We start from the raw sequence: 22,956 nt of genomic DNA on the forward strand, positions 1-22,956 counted from the left end.
GATCCAGAAAGCAAACAGGCCCCCCCAGCCGCAAGTCGTTGCCAGGGAGGATGCGACCTCCTTGTCTTTAATTGCTGAGCTGAGCAGTCCTCCCAGAGAGTCTCGGGAAAACGGATATTTTTGGAAAAGCTTCCCATCCCTTTGACGATCAGACGCAGCAGGAGGGGGCGTTAAGGAGAAGGCCTGGAAGTCCTGGCAGAGCCTCATCAGTAAATGAATTAATTAGAGCCTAATGATTAGGTACAATTCTGGCTTCCCAGGCACTACTGATTACATGTGGGTGTGTCCCTCAACTTTCTGGCACCGGGGGCCTGCGAAGGGAGAGCCTCCAGCCCTGGTGCCAGGTCCAAGGATCATCATCCCCAGAGAGAGCACCTCGCCCAAATCTCCCACCCACCCTGCAGGTGGAGAAACTGAGGCCTGGAGAAGGCAGTGCAGAGGGTTCCTTAGCCAGTTCTAGGTGGAGCCGGGGCTAGAACCCTGGATTCTCGGCTTCTACTAAGGCAGCGGCTGATCAGCAGCTCGTGCCCAGGCACTGAAGTCTTTCTTGGGGTCACGTCAAGTCACCCTTGGAGACAAGAGTGGAGTGAGCTCATGCAGAGAGGCAGGGCTGTAGCCACAGACAGCCTGGCCTGCCCCACTCAGGAGTGTGGACTTGACCATGGAGGCAACAGGGAACCACAGAAGGGTTGACTCCAAGCAAGGGCATGCCAGGGTTGGATGGGAAACCAGGGTCAGAGAGCCGGTGCCTTGGACCGGGGCAGCGGCTCTGGGGATGGAGGGAAAGTTGGCTCAGACACAAACATCACTTTGGAGGTGAAATCGACAGGACCTGGTGCTGCAGAGAGACAGGAAGGCCTCCTTCTGGGAGCAGCCTTGCTGTCCCCCAGCAGGCACCAGCCCCTGGCAGCTCCAGAAGGACTGGGCGCACAGCACTGTGAGCAGAGCTGTGGCCCTGCCGCCACACTTTGTGACCTGGGGCAGCTATCAGCCTCTGCCTCCATTTCCTAACTGTAAAACGGGCCCTACTAAACCAGGGGCTGGTGGGCAGTACACGCCAAGCTCTCGTCTTAGGTCCTTCTGCTCTTCCTCCTACCTGCACTTCCTCCCCACACCCTCCTCTCGGGGTCCAAGAAGTGGTAGCAGAAACGTAAAGCTGTGTGGTCTGGCTGTTCCAGCCTCCCCGGGGCCCTCCCATCCCTCGGGTTGCAGCCACCTACCCGAACACCCTTAATGCAGCTGGTAAAGGAGAAGGGGCAGGAGGAGGAACGTGGGAGTTCTGAGCTGAAGCCATGCCCTCCGGCTTTCTCATCCTCAGACCAAGGGCCAAAGGTCCGTAGGAGGGGGTAAATGTGTTACAGTCACTTGGCAAGTCTCCAAGTGAACCAGCTGGTGTCTGGTCACCCTCAGCACTCCTTGGGCCCCGGAGCCCAGGCTCATCAGACCCCAAGAACCCACCTAGGGACCCTCACCCTTCCCTCAGATCGGACAGGGCCCCTGGCCTGCAGATGTTGCTCTCTTCATAAGCAGGAGCTGTGAGTCATTGACAGGGGAGAGCAAATTAATTCTGAGGGTGACAGGTGGTGTAACAAGGAGCTGCAAAGCCTGGAGGTGGAGGCTCGGGGGGCTCAGGGTGTTTACGTGGAGATCAAGTATCCAACAGACCCTGGGCAGTGCTCCCCTCCCCCCCAGACCTGCGACCTGCATGCCAGGCTCAGTCCCCTGCCCGTGGCTCTAACACTGGGTCCCCCACCTCCGGGCTGCAGGGCCCTGGACAGACCTCCCGACCTTTCTGAGCCCAAAGCGGGGGCTATTCTGTTGATTCCTGCCCATCTCATAGGGTTGTGGTGGGCTTATCCCAACTAACCCAGTTTGTCCACTGTAGAAGAAAGTGTCAGACAGACCTGCAGGCAAATTCCAGCTTCACCTCTTACCCGCTGGTGACCTCGGGCAAGTTCCCTAACCTCTCTGAGCCTCGGAGGCCTCAGTATATAACGAGAACTATATAGTTACATATGGCATCACCCAGGGGTCTTGTGGGAATCAACAGTAAAGAGCACAGAGCTGGCCTTTGGAAAATAGTGGCTGCATCCCCGAGAGGTACTATAGTCTTGTCATTGTCATTATTCCGTTCACCTCCAACAAGCCCCAAGCTCTCCCCATCCTGTCCCACCTCCCAGCAGCAGTCCACCCTCCACAGGCTCCCTTACTTGTGGTGTTGTAGCGGACGCCGTAGAAATAGGCGGGGCAGGGTCGAACCACCAGCTGCCCTGCAGGGCTCTGGGGCCAGCAGGTACCAATGAGGTCCACGGATGCATTGCACTGCAGTCCTGGCGGCAGAGAGAGCTGGTGAGGCAGAGCGAGCTCCCACTCCGGTAGCCTCCCCACCTCCCCACACTCACACACCAACTGGGAACAAGATGGGAGCAATGACCTCAGTATAGAGATGAGCTCGTCCTCTGCAGAGGAGACATCGAGGAAAGGAATCTGAATTTGACGCTACAGCACTAGGGAGCCAGCATGGGTTCCAGAGTAGGGGAGGAACAGGGACAGTTGAAGGTGGTGTTAAAAGCTGAGATCTTGACTGGCATTTAGAGAAAATGCCAGACGTACTTCAGGCCCTCTGCTCTGTAGCCTGAGGACATTTCTCCTGGCCCCTCATATAGATGGGACCCCTGAGACTTTACCGTCTGGAGCAGCCTGGGACAGACGCAGCCAATCCTTGATCTCTCCCCTGCACACATCTAGGGAACCGAACCACATCTGCCCTGGCTCTGCGGTGAGGAGGCCGTTAAATGAAGTTGGCTGAGCTGTTCCCTGGCCTGATCACCACGTTGACCGAACATGTGGTGTTTGTGCTCGGACTGTGCCGGGCCTAGCAGAGGACTGACCGAGAAGGGAACCACAGGGAGAAAAAGGGGGAGACACCACCTGGGGGAGGGGAAGGGACAGTGAACCGGTTGTCTGGAACGCTGACCTCAGACTGAGCTCTGCAGCTGATTTGCTGTGTACCCATAGGCATGTCACTTGCTCTCTAAGCCTTCACGTCTTTATTTTCTTAAAGATTTTTATTTATTTATGAGAGAGAGAGAGAGAGCAGGGTGAGGAGCAGAGGGAGAAAGACGAGCAGACTCGGCATCGAGCGTGGAGCCTGACACAGGACTTGATCCCAGGACCCTGAGATCATGACTTGAACCCAGGCCAAGAGTCAGACGCTTAACCAACTAAGCCACCCGGGTGCCCCAGCCTTTGTGTCTTTATAATAAAATGAGAATGGATCTGACCAGAAATTCTTAATCTCAGTCTACTGGAAGTTTTAAGAGTTCATAGAGACTCTGGGGGCGCCTGGGTGGCTCAGTCATTAAGCGTCTGCCTTCGGCTCAGGCCGTGATCCCAGCGTTCTGGGATCGAGCCCCACATCGGGCTCCCCTGCTGGGAGCCTGCTTCTTCCTCTCCCACTCCCCCTGCTTGTGTTCCCTCTCTCGCTGGCTGTCGCTCTCTGTCAAATAAATAAATAAAATCTTAAAAAAAAAAAAAAAGAGTTCATAGAGACTCTGAAGTTAAGTGCAAAAAATTGCTGTAAAGGGGCATCTTAATTGGGAAAGGGACCGTGGCGTTCCTTAGATTCTCAAAGAGGTCTGGGACTCAAAAAAGGATGTCAAAGTCCTCTTCCAAATATTTTCTCTGCATTGAAGAGCTTTCTGGAGTGGAGTGTGTGCATATGTGTGTGTACGTGGTCTGTTGGGGCAGAGTGGAGGCCACAGGAACGTTTCTGGAGGGTAGGGAGGCTTTTAGTCTCCCTGGGGAAGGCTGGGCTGAGGATGGCCCCGGCACCCCTCCTGATGCTGCCCCTTCTTTTTCTGCCTTTGGATGCCCCCTCCTCCACAAAAGGCCAGCACACCAGTCCTGTTGAGACCCAGTGTGGCCATCACAGTGGGCGGGGGTGAGTGATTCTTGGGGCTGGTGCAAGGAAGCCCAGACAAGCCAGGAAGAGCCATGAACCGATGCAGGGGCTGCCTTGTCAGGGCTGGGCATCAGCGGCTGCCAAGCCCTGGCTGGGGCCCACCTGCCAGCTCCTCCCCACATTAGCCTGTACTCAGTCTCTCAGGAAACAGCCCTGGGTTAGATGGGCGTCTTTTCCCTGCTGGATGCCAGGCAGTGCCGATCAGCACTTATGCCCAATGCCGGTTTTTCTTTCTACTCAGAGCTATTCATAGGGTGTCCCTGCAGATCGGGGCTTAGGGGCAGAGGCCTTGAGACCAAGGGGTTTAACCAAAAGAGGAAGAAGTCTGGGTCGGAGTTTCATGGACACGGGGAGCTGGCGGGCCAGGCCAGGCCTTGGCGCCGTGCCACAGTACGGCCTCTGTGAATGGCCTCATGGTGCAGTGGGGGTTGGGTAGGGCATGAGGAAAGCAGGCTGCGATGGTAATCTCTCATGGGTCACGGCCTTCATGCTGAGCATGGAGGCAGGGGGATGCTAGAGGCCAGTGGCCATGGGAAGGGAGGGATAATTGTATGGACCAGGCTTTTTCAAGGTCCATCTATTTCATTGATCCTCACCCACCCTACAATGTGATTAGTCCCCTTTTATAGATGAGCAAACGGAGGCACAGGGACATTAAGTGATTTGCTCAAAGTCACGGGTCAACGAGTGAAAGAACCAAGTAGGGCCAGGTGTTTTTGACTCTAAACTACACATTGGTTTGTATTATGCCACATTTTGTGCCAATAAAGGGAGGAGAGAAAGCCAAGGATGCGGCGAGGAAGGGAGCGACAGTTTTGAGGGCTGTGTGCCAGGCACATGCCAAGTACTCTGCATCTACCATCTGATTTAACGATACCATCGTACCTTCCTCGGACGGTTGTTCATTCACTCGTGCACTCACTCATTCATTCACAGTCTCCTGGGCACGGGAAAGACTAGACGGAACGTCATGTGGCAGCACCTGGAACTTGTCTATCACGCTCCCTTGGCGTAGGAGCTGCCCTCCGCCCTCCCTTCCCGCTCCCTCTCTCTCCTGCCCTGGACACTTCCCCAGAGCCCCTTTGGCAAAGAACAGAGGGCCGGGCAGGACTGGGCACCAGCCACAGCCAGGACCAGACTAGAGCCAAGGCAGAAACCAGCAACTAAGCAGATGGCCCTTCTGACCTCGAGGACCAGGTACCAGCCAATGGTCAGAGCCCTGACCCCCCACAGCTGGGGGAGGTCTGGGGGTGGGAGGAGGCAGGACAGACATTATTTGCTCCTAGTCTGGTATGGATTAGGGTTCCCTAGCACCTGCTGTGGGTCTCACACCACCTGCCATGGTGAGTGCTAATTCTCTCCGATTTACAGGTAAGGAAACTGAGGCCAGAGCAGTCAAATTGTTTATGCAGAGTCACAGAAACACTAAGAGGCAGAAGTGGGGTTTGAACATTGGCTTTTGACACCTGCCCCGGGCTCTTCCCCCTGCACCAGAGGTCCCCAGTCCGGGCCACTGGCCCTCATAGCATTTGGTTGCACCATTTCTAGCCCCTGCTGCCACAAGTGCCTCTCTCTCTCTCTCTTTCTCTCTCGTTCTCCCTCCATCTCCCTCTCCCTCTCTTCCTCTCGCCCTCCTGCCCTCCCCCCACCCCCGCAACTCACAGAAGGCTGCGTGGGCGGGGGGTTAGAAGCGGGGTAACACTAACAGGGACGTGACCTTTACATTAAGAGCCCAGAAAATCCTGGACGGAGTGAAAGTCTGTGTGCGAGAAGGGAGGAAAGGGAGGAACCGTCTTCAAGAATGAAGAATAGAAGCCCTCGGGATCTCCGCCTGCCTGCCGGGCTGGAACTGGGTGGGCGGGGTCTGGTGGGGGCGTGGTCAGGCGGGGGCGCGGCCAGAGGCACAGGGCCAATCAGGCGGCTGGAGACACCAGCCGTAGAGCAGGGGGCTTGGTCTTGTCGTTGTAGGGAGTAGGCACGTAGGGAGATTTACCAGCTGCCAGGAGCCCCGAAAGCCTGAGCTACTACTATGAGTCAACTCCTCCCCACACCAAGCTGTTCCAGGACGCCCCTCCTGGCCAATTAAGTCATAGATGGGGAGGAATAATGACTCTGCTCTTTATTCAACAAGATTTTACTGACCATCTAAGAAATTTTCTAGGAGCTGGGGACACGATACCTCTTTTAGGGGTTAGGAATACAGTAATGAATAAAATATGTGCCCTGCCCTTAGTTGGGGGTGGGAGGTAAGGGGTGCAGCAAGCAGACAGACAGACAGACAGACATAGCTGTTAGGCAGTGAGAAATGCTATGAAGAAAAAGCAAGCAGGATAAGGAGATAAAGACCGCCAGGACTGCTATTTTAATTTGGTGCTAACATTTAAGCAGAGACCTAAAGGAAGTGAGAGAGGGATGCACGTGCACATCTGGGGGAAGAGTGTTCTAGGCAGGTGGAACAGCATGTACAAAGGCCCTGAGGCTAGTGTGTACTTGGCATGTCTGAGGTTTTAACATTCCTATCACTTGGTGGCTTGCCCCCTCATTCATGAGGCAGCCAGCGTTTTTTTCTGGAGTCAGGGGGTGGAGCCAAGTGGGCCGAAGTAATGGGTAAGCCTGGTCCCGCATCTTCCTCCATCCCCACACGTGCACACTCCAATGATCGTGGGAGCACTGTGGTTAGACCGTCCCAAATCTGTGCAAACAGAGGGAAGAGGAGAGACAGTGTGGAGCGCTCCCTCCTGTCTCTGACAAAACCCCTGCTGAGTCAGGGTCCTGGGGGGCCTGTTTTAACAAACCCATTGAGAACCCTTTGAAGGTGGCCTACTTAATGCTAGTGCCCAATTGGGCACTGCTTTCTCGCCTCAAGTAGATGACATAGTTCCTTTCCCAGCAGGCTTAGGGTCCGAAAGTGCTCAGCAGATCCTTCTGTAGTAGGTAACTTCAGAAGGAAATCAGAATCTGGTTCCTGTCCCGTTATTTAGGGTGTCCCATCAGCGGCTTCTGAATGAACCAGGGTAGGTGGGCAAGTAGCAGCAGCCCTGCCGTTGTGTGGGTAAGCTCTAGAGAGGGACTCGGCCAAGGCTGCCCAGAGTGGGGGCAGCCAGGTGGCCAGAGGGCAGCCTCTGAACCAGACACGCTTGTCCATTCAGAGGAAGGCGCTGTTGGGATGAACGGGCAGGGGCTCTACCTGGGTCATCGGCATAGAGAGGGTGGCAGAGGGCCGGCAGAGTCCTGCTCTTGCCTCGGCCACCTTGTGGCTGAGCCACCTTTTTTTGGCTGGGCAGAATGGAAAGATACCTTTGCGGGTGTGTGACTCATCAGGACAAGTGGGTGGGAGCCTCCTGTCCTATGGGTTGCAAGCTCTCCATTTTTGCATTCCTGGCACCAAGTAGAGTGCCAGGCGCATAGTAGGTCCTGAGGGAAATGGGGGCTGTGTGTAAACCCCATGTAGGTGTGGGAAATTGCAGGTGTGACCCTGCATACCCATGACAGGCCACACCCAGCCCTGGGCACAATGGCTCTCTGGGCAGCCACAAATGTGGTGGTCCATTTGGTTCAAATCTTGGGGCTACTGCTTAGTAACTGTGTGTGCTTGGGCAAGTTACTTAACTTCTCTGAGCCTTAGGTTCCTCTTCTGTAAAATGAGGATAAAAATACTTCCTGACAATATTGTTACGATGATTGAATGAGAGTCAAGTACTTAGAATGGTGTTCGACACATAGTAGGTACTAAATAACTATTAGCATCATTATTAACATGCACGACCTTAAGACAGGGGTTAGGAACGCATGACCCTGGGTCCTTGTCAACAATACGAGTTCATTTGTCTCTGATGTCATTAGTCAATAATTCTATTACTTTCTGGCATTGTCACATTCATGCCATGATTTTATGAGCCGCCAAGTCTGTGATCTGCCACATGATGGAGCTTTGGCCCTGGGGACCCACCCTCTCCCTGCTCCTGGCATGTGAGAGGACCTCCAAAGGCCCCAACTCAGTGCAAGCCACCCCGGCCAGACGCCCATCCATCTGTCCCGGTCCCTCCACCCCACCCTCACCATCTGTCTCTACCAGTGCCCATCGGTCTGGGTAGGTCTTGGCACTGGAAGACAAATAGCTCGTTCTCAGAGGCTGTTGTGGAGGGTGATGGATTGTATGCCATGGAGCTCGCCAGGCTGGCCTGGGCTGAGGGTAGGGGCATGGAGTACAAATCACGGGGGAATGAACGACATTCATCATGGCTAGTTGCCTCCAAGGACAGGTGACACCTGCGTGGGCTCAGAGACGTCACTCCTCCGCACACAACGAGCAAGCGAATGTAGGCTGACCTGGCCCCAGTGCATGGGGGACTGCGGGCAGGGCCTTTCATCTCAGACTCAGCCCCTGGACAGGTCTCTTCCCTCCCTGTCTCTCTCTGTTACAATTCCGGAGGCTTGCTCCAGAATGTTCCTATTCCCCATGGCCTGGCTTAGCCAACTTGGCAGCCAGATGCTCCAGGCTCCCAGTAACCTCCCCAAGCTTATTGCTCTCCTCTCCTCACTCCTCCCTTGTCATTCCACCAAACCCAGCTGGTTGTCTTTATTCAACTCTAGCTTTGGCTCAGAGCGCTGGCTCTTTGCTGCCGGTTCATACTCAGAGACTCTCAGACACTCACTGTGACAGCGACCCCTTCAGGAAGGCTCCCTGGATTCATACCACCCCTGATCTATCCTCCCTGCCACCCCCAGTGTAGTGAGCAATTCGTGGCAAATGCCTTCTCCCTCTTCCAGCTACATACAGTTAGCACTTTCAAAAGCCTGCTGATGTTACCAACAATCGTAAACCACGCTCACTAGGGGTATGGCTCCCTATAGTTTGTGACATATTGCCATAAAACTTAGTGCATTTCGTTGTTACAGATCCTTGAGGCAGGCACCCCCCCCCAACTTTATAGTTTGGGCAAAGTGAGGCTCAAGGGGGTCAAGGGTATGCTCATCCCTGGGGCTGCTGGAGGGGCCCCACGGCAGAAGGACAAAACAGCGCCACCGTGAGCATGGGACTCAGTTGGCCTTCTCCAAGTCCAGGGCTCTTCCTCTCCCCCAGGCTCCTCCCACAGTGAAGGACCAGCAGGCCGGGTGGCAGCTGCTCCAAGGTATGGAAGCCTCCTCTCCCCGCAGGCCCAGGCTCAGAAGCTCATGCCTTCTGCCTCCCTGCTGGCACCCTGTGTTCACCTCTCCATCAGCATGCGCCTTGGGTCCTGCTCCACAGAACGCGAGTTTGTGGGCTTGACTCCCAGACCAGACGGTGAGCCCTTTTGTGTTCCCCTCTTGCCTTCCGGGGGGCCTGGGGCACAACAGGTGCTCAGTTCATGAGTTGGACTGAATCAAGGAGAGACCTGAAGAGGAAACTGAGTCACCGAAGAACGGCGAGCCTCCCGAAGACCTTCAGGTGCAGGGTCCCTCCCCACCTTTGCTGGGCAGCAGCCTCCCCAGGAGCCCTGGTTAAAGTGGCCAGGGTGAGGGTTCAGGAATCACACCCAAAGTTAGAAAAGACATGGCCTTGGACGCCAAAGGCCTGACCCTCCCATGCCTCAGCTTCTTCACCTGCACAAATGCTGAGTTTTAAACTCTTGTGAGAAGTAAGATAATTCTACAAAAGTACTTTGCAAATGGTGTGCATATGCAAGATATTAGTAATATTTGTAGTTATGCAGTATTTTCTATGGAGGAGGCTTAGAGCCAGGCTGCCTAGGCTCAAATCTTGGCTCCAGGACTTACTAGTTTTTTTTCTCTGTGCCTCGGCTTCCTTAGGTGTAAATGAAAATTGGGTTAATATATCCCCAATACCTCCAACAGTGCCTGACGCGTAGTTAGCACCCGACAGCGGTGCTCTCTGGGCATTTTTAGCGGCAGAGGAGGGCAGCCCTTCCTCGCCACGGGTGCCCGAGTCACAGCCCGGCCCTCTGCTTCGTCGGTTCTCACAGCAAGGGCTGGGGTGACTTCTCCCCGTTGCCCACCCCGTGGGTGATGCTGTGACCTGACGGCAGCTCTCCTTCCCACCCCACTTACCCCGACTTCGAGATCCTCCCGAGCTACTGTACTCTGTGGAGATCTGATGAACTGCGCAGGTCTGAGAGAGGAAATCTCTCTGCTCTTCCTGCCTTGGGGCTTGGCTCTGTGCGCAGGCCCTGGGAGACCCAGGGGAGGGGGCTGCAGAGACCAGGAATCTTGCACGACTGGGGGAGGGGGACTCACCAGAGACATTGCTGGCCAGGGACAGGCTCTCGCAGTGCTGGTCCTGGAAGGAGGCGGAGATGGGGTTCAGCCCCAGGAGGAGCAGGGCCTGTGGGTACAGGGAGGCGAGGGACAGGGTTAGACTGTGCTGTGAGCTTCCCGCTTCCCCTCGCATCCCCTCCCCCCACGTCCTCTGTGTCTGGAAGGTCTGGAGCTGCCCTGCTCTAGAAGGGCTTAGAAGGAGGCAGGTAACCACAGCAGGAGCCTAGGTTCCCGGGACAATGGTGAACCTTCTCCCTGAGGGCTGGGGCCTGGAGGCTGTGCCTGAGAAAGCCACCTCCATCCGCCTGGGATCCCAAGGATGGCTCAGCTGTGTCCCAACACAGGCGCACACACACCCGGCCACCTGCCCTCCGAGCACTCGTGGGTTCATAGACGTCCTTCAATAGCGCACCTGCTGGCCTCCCCCTGAGCTGCAGGTGCTCAGAGGGCTCTCACCTCCACCCAGCTAATTACCAGTCACTACGGATTCTGCCTCATCCTTCACCAAGCCTTTTATATCTGCCACGGCACTCACTTCTCCCTGGGGCTGCGGCGGCTGTCCCTGGTGCAGATGAGGAATGGAGGCCCACAGAGGTGAAGGGGTACATGTGTCTGGAAAGACGCCTGCCCTACTCCAGGGAGAACTTTTGCCCTTTACCCTCCCGGAGGCTCCATGTCCCTCTGATTCCAGAATTTCAGCCCACGTGGGAGGAGAGTGGTAGGGGACCCTTCAACCTAACACCCTCACACAATCATGGTGTCCCCCTCCCTTGAGGTCACCACCCCACCCCCGCTACAGATTTAGAGTCAAAAGAGACCCGGCATCCAGCCCCGGTTTCGCTGTGTTGCCCTGGGCAGATTACTTGACCTCTCTGGGCCTATTTCCTCACATGGAAACAGTTCTCCCTCCCGGGTTCCCACGATGACTGTGTGTAGAAGTCCTTCGCAGGTAGCACAGCGTGCCCCACAAGGACGGGCATCTGGCTTTGTTCACGGCACTCAAATTTGCTGACTACCTTCATGAATCGCATTGCGTTTCAGGTCTACCACGGGCACGCGATAGGTCATGTTGACTGCTTTGAACTTGGTGATTTTTATTTAGTCATAGGTTAGAGGCAAGGCAGTGGTTTCCCCTGGGAGTTGATGTTCAAGGGGGTAAGAAGCACGCAGGTGGCTGGGGCATGGAGAGGGCATTGTAACCCGCCCCTCCTTCCATTTGTGGGGACGTGGGTGCTGATGACCACCAAAGCTCTGTCTGCCTGATCGGACCCCCAAGGCAGTGAGCCTCACGGAAGGCTGCTATCCACCTCACCACCCCTGCTCCCTGCTCTTTCTTCCTGGGGTCTCCTGCCTGGGACCCTCTCCTGGGCTGCCCAGCGATGATATCTCAGCCCCAGTCCATTTCCAGTCTGCAACCTTCACTACAGAACTTCAGAAACAGACCGGTAGATCTCGAAGCTGTCTTAACCACTTCCCAGCGGGGAACTGAGATGGGGAGAGAGCTAGGGGCTGCTCCCAGATGAGCAGGTCTCTGTTTTAGGCTAAAGCCAGGCTAGCAACACACAGCCTTCATGCACAGCCTTCTGGGACTAGGGTGAGGAAAACAAGGCATTCACCTCGGGTCCAAAATCTCAAGGGGTGCCAAAAAGACACATAATATTTTAATGCAGTATTTTTTAAAACTCTAAAAATACAAAAAAATCCACAATGAACAAAATATCAAAAACTTTTTTTAAAAGACAGGCTCTATAATAATGCTGGGACTATTGGAGCTTGGGGTAAAAGATCAGTAATAATATTAAAATATTCTTTATCTTCATGATGAGATTTTGGACACCCTTAAATTTTGTGCTTGAGGAGAATGCCTCACTCGCCTCACGCTAGTCCTGGCCGTGTCCTGCTCTCCCCAAGCTCCACACCCCCATCCCACCCCTCCCGATGTCTCTATGTCTTCCCCTCACTTGGACTCCTCCCACTCACCCTTTCTGGACCTCAGGACCTTCCTCCAGTCCTTAGAAGCAACCTGACCTGCCCCTTCCCAGAGGTGAGCTTTCCTTGCTCAGTGGCCACGAATATCCTCTCCTACCCTGCCCCCCCCATTAGTACCACCCACCTTCCATAGTAGCTGCCCATCCCCGCTCCTGTCTCATGACAGAGGCAGACTCTACTCCCCTCTCTCCCACCTTCTGTTCCAAGGTGGAATCAAATGCTCCCCACTTCTGGTCAGGGTGTGTCCCATCCCCCACCTCCTGCAGAACCCCCCCTTGACCCTAACAATTCACCCACATGTCCCCTCAGCATGTGCTGGAGTCCTTCCTGGGCTTTGTTTATTCTCTTCCCTTGCTGGCACACTCCTGTCACATCCTAGGAGACTTTCTGCTCTGACTGGGCCAAACTCCAGTCTAAGAAACATATCCCCAGCCCTGCACCCCCACTCTCTGCCCAGCACGCGGGACACTCAGCTAACTCGCTCCTGGGACTTGCAAGTGATTAGAACAAACCCATTCATCTCTCTGGCCCCAAGGAACTTCCAACACTTTATTAATCAGTAATTAAACTTCACAGTCCCCAGGGAGATGGAGAACTATCTTTACCCTCATTTTCCAAATGAAAACGCAGGAGAGAGAGGATGAAGCCACTAGACCAGCCAGCAGCTCTTGCTAGTTAAGCAAAGAGTAGCGTCCTGGCCGACAAACCTGCCCGGCTCAGCTCAGCGCAGAGCTCTGTGCTGTGCCCGGAGAGGGACCACTCCGCTGGGATGGCCAGAGGCCCCTTCTAGAAGGGGGCTAGGAATCCCTGCCCCCAGCTTGTCCCCTCATCGCTGCCTCTGCCACCTCCCAACACACAGAATGGAAGCGGGGTTCCCAGAGCCAGTTGTCACAGGCCAATGAAAGAAATTGGAAATGCTCTGTTTGAAAATATCAGCCCCCCTGCCTGACATTCCACCATTATCCTTCTAATCCTGGAACCGTGCTTTGTGCTTTGTGCCTTGGTCTTTCACATCGCCCTTGAAAGCACACCGTGTTCCAGCCACACTGAATTACTTATCAGTGCCCAGCCGCCGGATCCTGCTGGTGTCCACACACCTTTGTCCTTGCGGTTCTTTGCCCCCTTGCACCCCCCTCCTGGTGACCACCTCACCCGGTGAGACCTGCAGTCCTCGAAAGCCAGTTCCAGAGCCCTCCCCTTGGCAGCACCTTCCCCGACACTCCAAAGCCAAGCCACTCCGTCACCCTGCCAGTGGACCCAGGCTCCCGTGCACATGCCGCCAGACCCAGGTGCTCACGATGCTCCCAGAGTATGAAATCGCCTCAGTACAAAGCACGGATCCCCCGGTTCTGATCGATGGCAAAGACACAGGACGGAAGATCTTCGCTTCGCGCCTTAATGGTCTAGGGTTCACGGAGGAGCAGAGCAAATCCAGGTTCACCATGAAACCGGACCAAATGCCACGCAAAGGGCGAGCGGCAAGCCTGTCCTCAGCTGGCTGCCTATCACCCTGACCCTTACATCTCAGATGCGACGGTTCACAAGGCCATTCTCTACCAAAAGGGTTTGCATCGTGCAAAGAAAAGTGCTTCTTCAAATTCTTGAACCATCCTCTCCTCTCAGGAAAGCTCAGTTTTGTACAGAACCAGTGCCTGTTCCACCTCTTCTCTGTGGAAGGATTTGTAAAGGCTTCTGGCTTATTCCTGAATTGCACTTCCAGGAAAAGTCTGGAATTTTCCTCTATAGTTCCTCTCTACCGCACACTGATCCCTTCAACATTCACCAGATTTCTAGCCCCATCAACAGGTGACTTCTGCACTGTGGGAACAGGTCCCCAGATTTTCCAGGATATTGTTTGTTTCCTTCTAAGGCTGAGAGTTCGTGATCTGGGGTCCACGAACACATGAAAGCCTGTAAGGAAAGACAGTGTGTTGTGTGTAATGACAGCCATTTTCCCAGGGAGGGCACAGAGCTTCCTCCGTGGCTCAGGGAGGTCTAGCACCCAAAACAGACGGCCAGAGCTTACAGTGGATAGGGTCACCTCCGAGGCCCGGGCCTCCACCACACTGGCCATGTCATCCTCTCTCAAAGTGAACAGAAAGTGGTTTGGGCCTAAGAACCAGCACTTCGCTGTTCCTCTGGCTCCTCCCCGTGCTCATTAACTCGGGCTGCTGGCTCCCCTTTCAGAGCCGTTTCTCACAAGCCAAGTTTTCAGGACTGTGTGAGGTTTACCATTGCCCAACAGCTGGTAGAGAAAACCAAAATGGCCCCAGGAAGCGGAAGTTGGTGGAGCGTTAGGCTCACTCACTAGGTGACGCCTCACTTGTGTGCGCCAGCCAGGTGGCCCCAGGGCCCAAAAGTGACAAATCTCTCCACTCACCAAAGAGCGAAACCCTGAACGTTAAATCTGAGAAGGCCAAGGGTCTGCTGCCGCTCGATTCCAGCATCACAGAAAAGGACCGCCCGAGGACCCAGTGGGTCCCTGACAGGGACAGGGACTGCTCTGTGGAGAGTAGACGGGGCCGGGCACATGCTTGCCCCCTATTTTAGAGGGGTTTTAGTTGAGGTGCCCAAGGTCACAGAGCTGTTTTGAGCACCTGGGTGGGGACTAGGAGCCAGGGGGCAGACTTGCAAGCAGATGGAGGCTGGAGGAAGGGGATGGCCCAGAACATGGCAGGGCATGGAAAGAAGGGAGGGCAGAGGAGAGGGAAGGGTGTAGGGGCCCTCAGAGAGGAAGGGTGGGGGTCAGAGTCTAACAGCTGCTGCCCCCCCCCCCCGTAGGCCAGCATGATGGCTGGAATTGAAGCTGCCATCCCGATTCCCAGTGTGACTCTGGCATAAAGGTTAATCACACCCAGAAAATGCTTATTAGAGGCCATAAATAACTATGCCGCTGAAGCTCAGTCCGCTCCTTAAGGCACAAAAGTGCAATTTCCTTTGATGGGATGATTGGGTAATTAACCTTTTAGGGAAGGTCCTGAAGGGCCACTGGAGGGAGAAGAGGGGTGGCCTGGGGGCACCAGGGGCTGCCCCCGCCCCCCCCCCCCAAAGTTCATGATGAGCCCGGAGAAGGGCTTGCCTTCCCTCCCCTGGCATCACTACCTCTGATGCTGGGCTTGGGAGAAACTCTCCCGCCTCCCCCCTCCTCCCAGGCCCCAGGAAAATCTCTCACAGGGGCCAAGGACACAGCCACAGCCAGATTCAGTGGGATCCCTCAGCAAGATCCCTCCTGCTTCTGCTGAGTTCTGAGCCCAGTCCTGCCACTGATTTTGTGACTTTTGGCGAGTGGCCTGGGCCCTCTGGGCGATGAGGTCTCTCTTACCTGCACCGCACGGATGCGAGCCACTTGGGAAAAACAGAGAGAGAGATGACTTCTGAAATTTAAAGGTTTCCACAGGTGTCCATGAGGTGCCTGCCACAACCTGGTCGCTCTGGGCTTCAGAATCTCCCTCGGTTATGGAGAGAGTTGAACTAGAGCAGGGTTCCCGCAGTGTTATCCATGGATCTATCTGTGTGTCATAATGTCTTTATCCATTTGTTCGGTGGACACCTGGGCTGTTTCCATGTCTCCACTCTGGTAAATGACGCTGCCGTGAACATGGGGGTGCACATATCTCTTCGAGAGAGTGATTTCATTTCCTTTAGACATATCCCCAGAAAGTGGAATTTCTAGCTCATTAAGTTCCATGTTTAATTATTTGAGAAACTTCCATACTGTTTTCCCGAGTGGTGGCACCAGTGTGCATTCCCACCAACAGAGCACAGGGATTCCCTTTTCTCCACAGCCTCACCAGCGCTTGTTATTTCTTGCCTTTTGGGTTTGTTGTTGTTGTTGTTGTTGTTGTTGTTTTTAAGCCCAACGCAGGTCTTGAACTCACAACCCTGAGATCAAGGCCTGCGCTGAGATCAAGAGTTGAATGCTTAACTGACTGAGTCTCCCAGGCGCCCCTCTCTTGTCTTTTTGATCCTCGCCATTCCAACAGGTGATAGTTCATTGCGGGTTCGATTTGCAGTTCCCCGATGATGAGTAAGCACCTTTTTGATGTACCTGTTGGCCATTTGCGTATCTTCTTTGGAAAAATGCCTATTGGGGCCTTCGTCCATTTTTAACTGGATTATTTGGATTTTTTTGCTGTTGAGTTGTATGCATTCCTTATATATTTTAGATATTAACCCTTTATCAGATATATGGTTTGCAAGGTGCTGCCTGTTTCGAGCAAAGCCAAGAGAAGAAAATCTAAATTTATCAAAAAGAGGAGGGGTCATAAATCAGGATTTCTTTAAAAGCTTCTCCCTTGTTGCATTTAAGAACCAGGATCTGGGGGTGTCTGGGTGGCTCAGTCTGTCCGTTGAGCATCCAGCACGTGATTTTGGCTCAGGTCAATGGAGCCTCGTGTGGGGCTCTGTGCTCAGCAGGGAGCCTGCTGAAGATTCTCTCCCTCTGCCCCTCCCCCCACTCACAAGCACGCTCTCTCTAAAATAAATAAATAAACAAATATTTTTAAAAAATCCTAGGATCTGATTTGTAGAAGGAAGACATGCCCAGCCAAACTCTTCAGAAACCTGTCTGTGCCTACGGGACTTGTATCTATACACACAGAGTGTTGGTGTGGGGGAGAGGCGGGCCCCCGTGCAATGGTCCTGCACAAGGGGCCAAGCAGAGGGGTCACTGGAGGCCAGGGTTGCAGGCTGTGCCCCAGCAGCACTGAGACCCTCCACGGGGTGTTTTCTGACCCACGCGGAGGTGCTCTGAAGACTAGCCAGGGAAAGTAGACTTGGAACAAAGGACGGCAAAGCCGTGTGCCCTTTCTGGGCCCTCTTGACTGCCCAGGGCCTTTGCGCCCTGAGCGGCTCCCTTCCCCATCCTGCCCAGGCCAGATCCTCCCCCGACGGCCTCTCTCTAGGGCAGCCACAGCCTGTCCCCGCCTCAAGGCAAAGAGCCCGTGCTCTTCCCCCAAAGTGGGGGAGCAGTGAAAGATTATTTTAGGCAGATGAGAAATAATTTATTGTTACATTTAATTAACTTAAATTGCTGTTGTGCAGAGAGGAAAAAATGGAAAGGAAAATCTCCTGCCTACAGATCTGGGAGGGGGAGCTTGCCGGGGTGTTCCTCGCCTCCGCCCCTTCTCCCCTGGGGCCCAGGGCACTAGTCACTCCTCTGTTCCTCTGATGAAACCCCTCAGCACAGCTTCACCCAGCTCAGGGGCAGTGAGGACCTGCAAGGCCCCAGCTCTGAATTTACACAGACCCCTGCACAGATCCCAGATATACTGGCCCTTGGGTTCTAAGCTCCCTGAGGGCAGGGTCTGTGTTCGGCTGCCTTTGGACCCTCCGCGGGGCCTGGCGCAGAGTAGGCCCCACTACGCCTGAATGAATAAACGATTGAATGAATGAACAGGTGGGTTTCTACTCTCTGCCTCCTTTGACCACGGGGTCCCTTTGTAATTCCCACCAGGACACTTCCTATTCCCTCTTTTCCTGCATCTCTCTTCTTCCAGCTGCCAGGAGCTCTCTCTTGGAGGCTTCGTTCCTGGGTGTGTTGAAGGAAAAAGCATTAAGGAGTGGGAATTGCAGGGCCGAGTTCCTGTTCTGACCCTGGCAAACTCGCTCCCTGGACAAGTCACTCCCTTGCCCCCTTTCCTGCCTCAGTTTCCTCATCTGTAAAACGAGGAGGGCAGTGTGTTCCCTACATTCCTTTCCGGGTCTGAACACGCTCTGTCTTCAGGGTGCACCGGAGAGGAAAAACCCGCGTTGGGACCTTTCATCTGCCCCTTCCTACTTGTGTGACCTTGGGTGACTTAACTTCTCTGAGCCTCAGTTTCCCCATCTCTACACAGGGCTAATAGGGATGAAAGCTACGCTCTGAAGCTCTTGAAGAGTCAACAATACGGTGCATTCAAGACAGCACGGGCACGTGATTGAGGAGCCTGGGTATTCTTCACAGCTGATGAATCCCTGGACTCTGCCTCTGAAATCAATAATACACTCTATGGTAATTAACTGATTTTAAATTAAATTTAATTTAATTAAAAAATAACAAATAAAAATAAAATAAAACAGCATGGGGCTGAACACAGGGTCAGCAGGTAACAGGTAGCCGTGAGAACTCTTATTCCACTCTGTGCAAGTGGCTTCCTTCCTGACTTGGCCTTTCTCTCCAGAGGAACCCCCTGCCGGGTCCCCTGCCCACCCAGGGCATGTGCACCCACTTTCCACCACCGCTCTGTTCCCAGGAGCCAGCAGCCCCCTGCAGAAGTGGAGTGTGCCTATCCGTGGGGATTGGCCGGGCGCGGGGAAGGGTGGCGGGGCGGGGGGGGGGAGGACAGTGCCCAGAGCCCTGCTGACCTCCCAGCCCCATCGGCTCTCCTTTTCTGCTTCTCATGCAATCATTCTCTCCCCTCTTCGTAGGGTTCCCCCTCAGATTCACTCATTAGTGTTTCCTCATAGCTCACACCTTTTCAGCCTCCCTGCCTCCCTCCCACCCATCAACCTCTCTCCCCTTGTCTTAACCTCTCCAGCTTTTCCTCCCTCCCTCCCTCCCTCCCTCCCTCCCTCCCTTCCTTTCTCTAAATCCAGCTTTTGCTAAAGGCTTGCACTGTGCCAAACTCTGATTTTTTCTTACTTAATCCTGTTCAACCCCAAGAAGTTGGAGCCTTTACTCTCCTCCCACTGAACAGAAGACAAGCTGATCCACACAGATGGTAACTTGCTCAAGGTCGCTTACCGCGGTGACTGGAAGGCCTGGGATGGGAGCCGCGTTCCAGTGCAGCGGGTTGCAAACTTGGATGGGATAGCCTGTCTCCCTGCTTGTCCTGCCTCCCTTCCTACTCCCCACCCCTCATCATGGACCCTCCCAAAGAGGGGTTACAGGTTTCCTTTGCCTCTTGATGTCTAGCTCGGGGTGACAGCCTGGCTCCCCAGGAGCTGGCAGTGGGAATTTGGGGGGTGGGTAGTCACCAGTCGGACGCTGTCAGGGGACTCGGGAAGGGCTGAGTTTGGTTCTTGGAGAGGAGTGGAGCCGGGCCGAGACTCTGATCCAGCCCCTTGCTCCTGGGAGCGTGATGGCTTCCAGCCACTGGGAAACCATCCCCGAGGGCGTGGGAGAGGCATCTGCTACTCTGGGCGACAGAGCTGAGGTGTTGGGGACAGTGTGCGAAGACACCAACTACGCAAGTGTCACTATAGCTGTGCCCTCGGCTGAGCCGCTCCGACACGTGTGAAGTGAGGAGGATTTCAGTGTCAGCAGAAAAGGGACGTCCTTTAAGAAGCCGCCTTTTAAAAGGGGTGTGAAGAGGACCAGGAAGACAGAGTGAAATCATCTGACGTGTGGGAATCAGGTTCCATTAGAAAAACGCTAAAGGTTTTAAGCCTGTTTTTTTCCGGAGAAGCAACTGCCTTCCAAGGCCATGAAGCGATGGTTGAAAGGGGCTTCGGGGCCACCAAACCCCACTGAGCAGGGTCATTGAGGTCAGAGATTAGGAACAACCATAATCATCCATAAGACAGGCAATGGCCCTGTCTGTTTCCTTGCCTGCAAAAGAAGTGAATTAGGTGAGATCAGAAGTTTCCAGAGAGTCCTTGGCATATGCGAGATAGAAAATTCTGTTTCTTGGGCTTCCCCCCAGGGATTCAGGTCCAGCAGGCCTGAGGGGAAACTCTAGTTTTTAACGCTCTCCCAGTGATTCCGCAGGGCCACTGGAAATGAGGGTACCCGAGCTAACCCAGAAATTCTCACCTGGGGACAGTTTTGTCCCCCAGGAAACATGTCATGTGGCCACAGGTGGAGGAGGGCTACTGGCCTTTAGCAGCTGGAGGCCAGGGCCACTGCCCTACGGCCTCAGTGCACAGGACAGCTCCCACGGCAAAGAATGACCTGGCCACAAATGACAGTCGTGCCGAGACTCGGAAACCCTTCGGAAGCCCCTCATGGGAGGGTTTTGTAGTTTCCTCCCAGATCTGAAAACATGCCCCTGCCGGCCCATCACGGAAGCTGGGAGGGCGACCCTGGAAAGAATGGGGGAACAAGGGAGACAGGTCTGAAGGACAGAAAGAGGCCCTGATCTCACTCCCTCCTGCAAACGCCCCGTGGGACCTTGGACCACTCACTCACCCACCTCCTGGTCTCTGGCTGAAAGCAGGGGAACTGCGGGAATGCGCCTGGGAGATGCAGAGATGAAGCAGGAGGTGCAGGGATGAAGCAGGTGCCTGCCTGTGGGTGCCACCGATGTAGCACGGGGAAGGCACGCATGGCAGCCTCTTCCCCGAAGCCAGCTAGCAGGGCGCACCCAGACGGGGCTCTGGGGCAGCCGTGCCCAGGGCTAGCACCCTGGAGGCGGGAGGCAGAGTCGGGCCCTGGAGCCCTGGAGAAGTCGGGCTCCCTTATCTTGGGCAAGCCCTGGGCTAAAACCACGGAAGATCTTCCCCCGACCTCAGTGACACGGTGCCAGTGCCGGTGATGAGTGAGAACCAGGAGGGGGAGGGGCCCACACAAAACTGCCAGGGGTAAGGGCTCCAAAGAAACCAAAGGTTTCCACCCTCCTGGCCGCGAGCTATTCCTGCATCAGGCCCCCAGCCTCCGCTGACAGAAAGAGCCACTCTGTCGCCCAGATCCTGACAGCAGGAGGCGGACAGGTGCAGAGCGTGGCTGGCAGCCAGGCTTCCATGAAAAGTGAACCAGAGATTCCGGGCCATCAATTCTGGTTGCAAAGGAAGAGTGGTACAGCGGTACTCAAAGGGTAGTCGGGATGGGTGCTGGGCTGCAAACCATTTGTCACCGAGAGTAAGCATTTGGATACACTGATGTGAACTGTCCTTGCTCGGACACCCTCCCGTGTTGTCGAGAGATGAACAGGGTTGGGCCAACTCAGATGTCGTCCACCTCTCCAGCGCGGGCGTGTGGTACAGGCTGAACCATCATCATACGCAGTAGGACCAGGGGCCTGTCTGCCATGGACTGGAAAAATCCATGGGGTCTTTCCCTACAGCCCGTGGGAGAAGCCCCGCCTTCGCTGGAGGAGAGCAGACTGTGGCTGGCTTATCAGGGAGGCCCCACGGAGGAAGCTCCGTGGCTGGGGCCAGCATCCAGGGCAGCAGAGGCGAGGGGAGGGGCCCCCCAGTAAAGGCAGCAGGTCTCACTCAGTGAGTTTTATTGGGGGTGGGCTCCTCCCCACATAGTATTTCCTTTCTTTTCCATCATGGTCCAGAGGAGAACCAAGCCTGGCGAGGCTGTGTGACTTGTCCAAGTTTACCCAGCAGGGAAGTGGCCGAGCTGACTCCAACCCCAGGCACCCCTGCCCCCCAACTTTAGGGACAGCACTCCTTCCTCGGGGGTCCTCAGCTTCTCAGGGGCACACATGGGCCCTACATTTCACAGCCTGGCAGCAGCATGAATGGCGAGGCTATCGGGGGCCCAGCAAACTGGAGAGAAAAACATCAGAGGCGGCCCCACCCCCTTGCGTAAGGAATTGGGGGGTTGGGATGTGGATTGAGAGACAGGATCCCCTAGAGGGAGCCAAGAATGGGCCCACTCCTTTCCTCCGGTGTCCTCTGCACACCTCTGTCTTGCCTGGCCATTTGTTCCTCGTTCCCAGCAGAACCAGGGCAGTCGTGTGGAAGGAACCCCAGGCTGCCACCATGCTTCCTCCCTGGCCCCTGCTTGGGGACCACAGTGCCCTGGTGTCTGAAGACCCCCGGTTCTGAGAAGGATCTCACACCTTTGTCAGCCCAGCTCCAAATCTCCCCCCCGCGACGTCTCCCACCAACCTGCCCAGAACCCTTCAGGAAGCCAAATGCTGCCCTTGCTTTCACACGTAGACAAACGTCCCCAGTGCTATGGGGATGGGGGTGGGACGCCGGGCAGGGCTGGAATCGCTCCATGTCACTAAGTGGCGCCAACAGCCTCGCACTCGATCCGCCATTGAGTCATAAATCCACACACAGAGGCAGAGAACTATCTGTCTAGCTTGTCATTTCTGTGTCTCCTGTCGCCATAGCACCTCTAAGCACACAGACAAACATGCGGCAGGGAGCAGGAACCGGGCGATGCCCTCCCCTGAACTCCGCGTGGTGGTCTGCGTGCGGGTGGGCGTGGCGCACCTGACGGCGTGCTGGGGACCTTCGTGTGTGTGTGTGTGTGTGTGTGTGTGTGTGTGTAAGGGACTCCTCCTGGCCTTGGCGGAGCTCAGAATCTACGGTGGGAACAAGGGCTCAGGGGGTGTGAGAGACTAGGGGTCCATGTTTGGAGCAACCTGTGGGAGGACACACCAAAGAACTAGAGGCTGCCCTGTTGTTTGAGAGCCCACCGTGAGCTCGAGGCTCACATGAGGGGGAGGAGACACAGAGCAAAGCACAGGAACAACCACGGAGAGATGCACTTGGACCGGAGGGCTTCCTGGAAGAGGGGGTAGGGATAGTTCAGGAAGACTTTGGAACATGTCAGCCAGGACTGGCGCAGAGCCTGGAGGGTGGAGCCCCACAAGGAGCAACAGCATGAACAAAGGCAGGGCGGACGCAGATGGGGTAGGAAGGAGGATGGTCTGACGGAGGCAGAGGGCCAGAGCATCGATGGATGCCCGAGGGTCCGATTCTTCCAGCTCTAGAAGGGGACAGGAGGACTCAACAGGGTCGCGTGTGTGGGCCCCGGCACAGAGGCAGCTCAGCCAAGAGCAGCTGGTTGGAGAGAAAGACAGGAGGAGGGGTAAGGGCAGGGGCTCAGACCAAGCCCAGGACACGGGCCTCCCTCCAAGGGC

The 22,956-nt window shown here is 55.2% G+C and overlaps 1 protein-coding gene across 1 annotated transcript in view; it reads right to left on the bottom strand.

Moving 5' to 3' along the window:
- CRHR1 (corticotropin releasing hormone receptor 1) overlaps nucleotides 1-22,956 on the bottom strand; it is a 50,883-nt gene that overhangs the window by 14,102 nt on the left and 13,825 nt on the right. Inside the window, exons 6-8 of the mRNA XM_057318213.1 lie at nucleotides 20,008-20,037; nucleotides 10,199-10,286; nucleotides 2,211-2,330 (exon numbers count right to left, since the gene is read on the bottom strand). Coding sequence (XP_057174196.1) covers nucleotides 2,211-2,330; nucleotides 10,199-10,286; nucleotides 20,008-20,037 — 238 coding nt within the window. The remainder of the gene's footprint in view (nucleotides 1-2,210; nucleotides 2,331-10,198; nucleotides 10,287-20,007; nucleotides 20,038-22,956) is intronic.

Source organism: Ursus arctos, unplaced genomic scaffold, assembly GCF_023065955.2.
Source record: "Ursus arctos isolate Adak ecotype North America unplaced genomic scaffold, UrsArc2.0 scaffold_24, whole genome shotgun sequence".
In the NCBI taxonomy this organism is placed as follows: Eukaryota; Metazoa; Chordata; class Mammalia; order Carnivora; family Ursidae; genus Ursus; species Ursus arctos.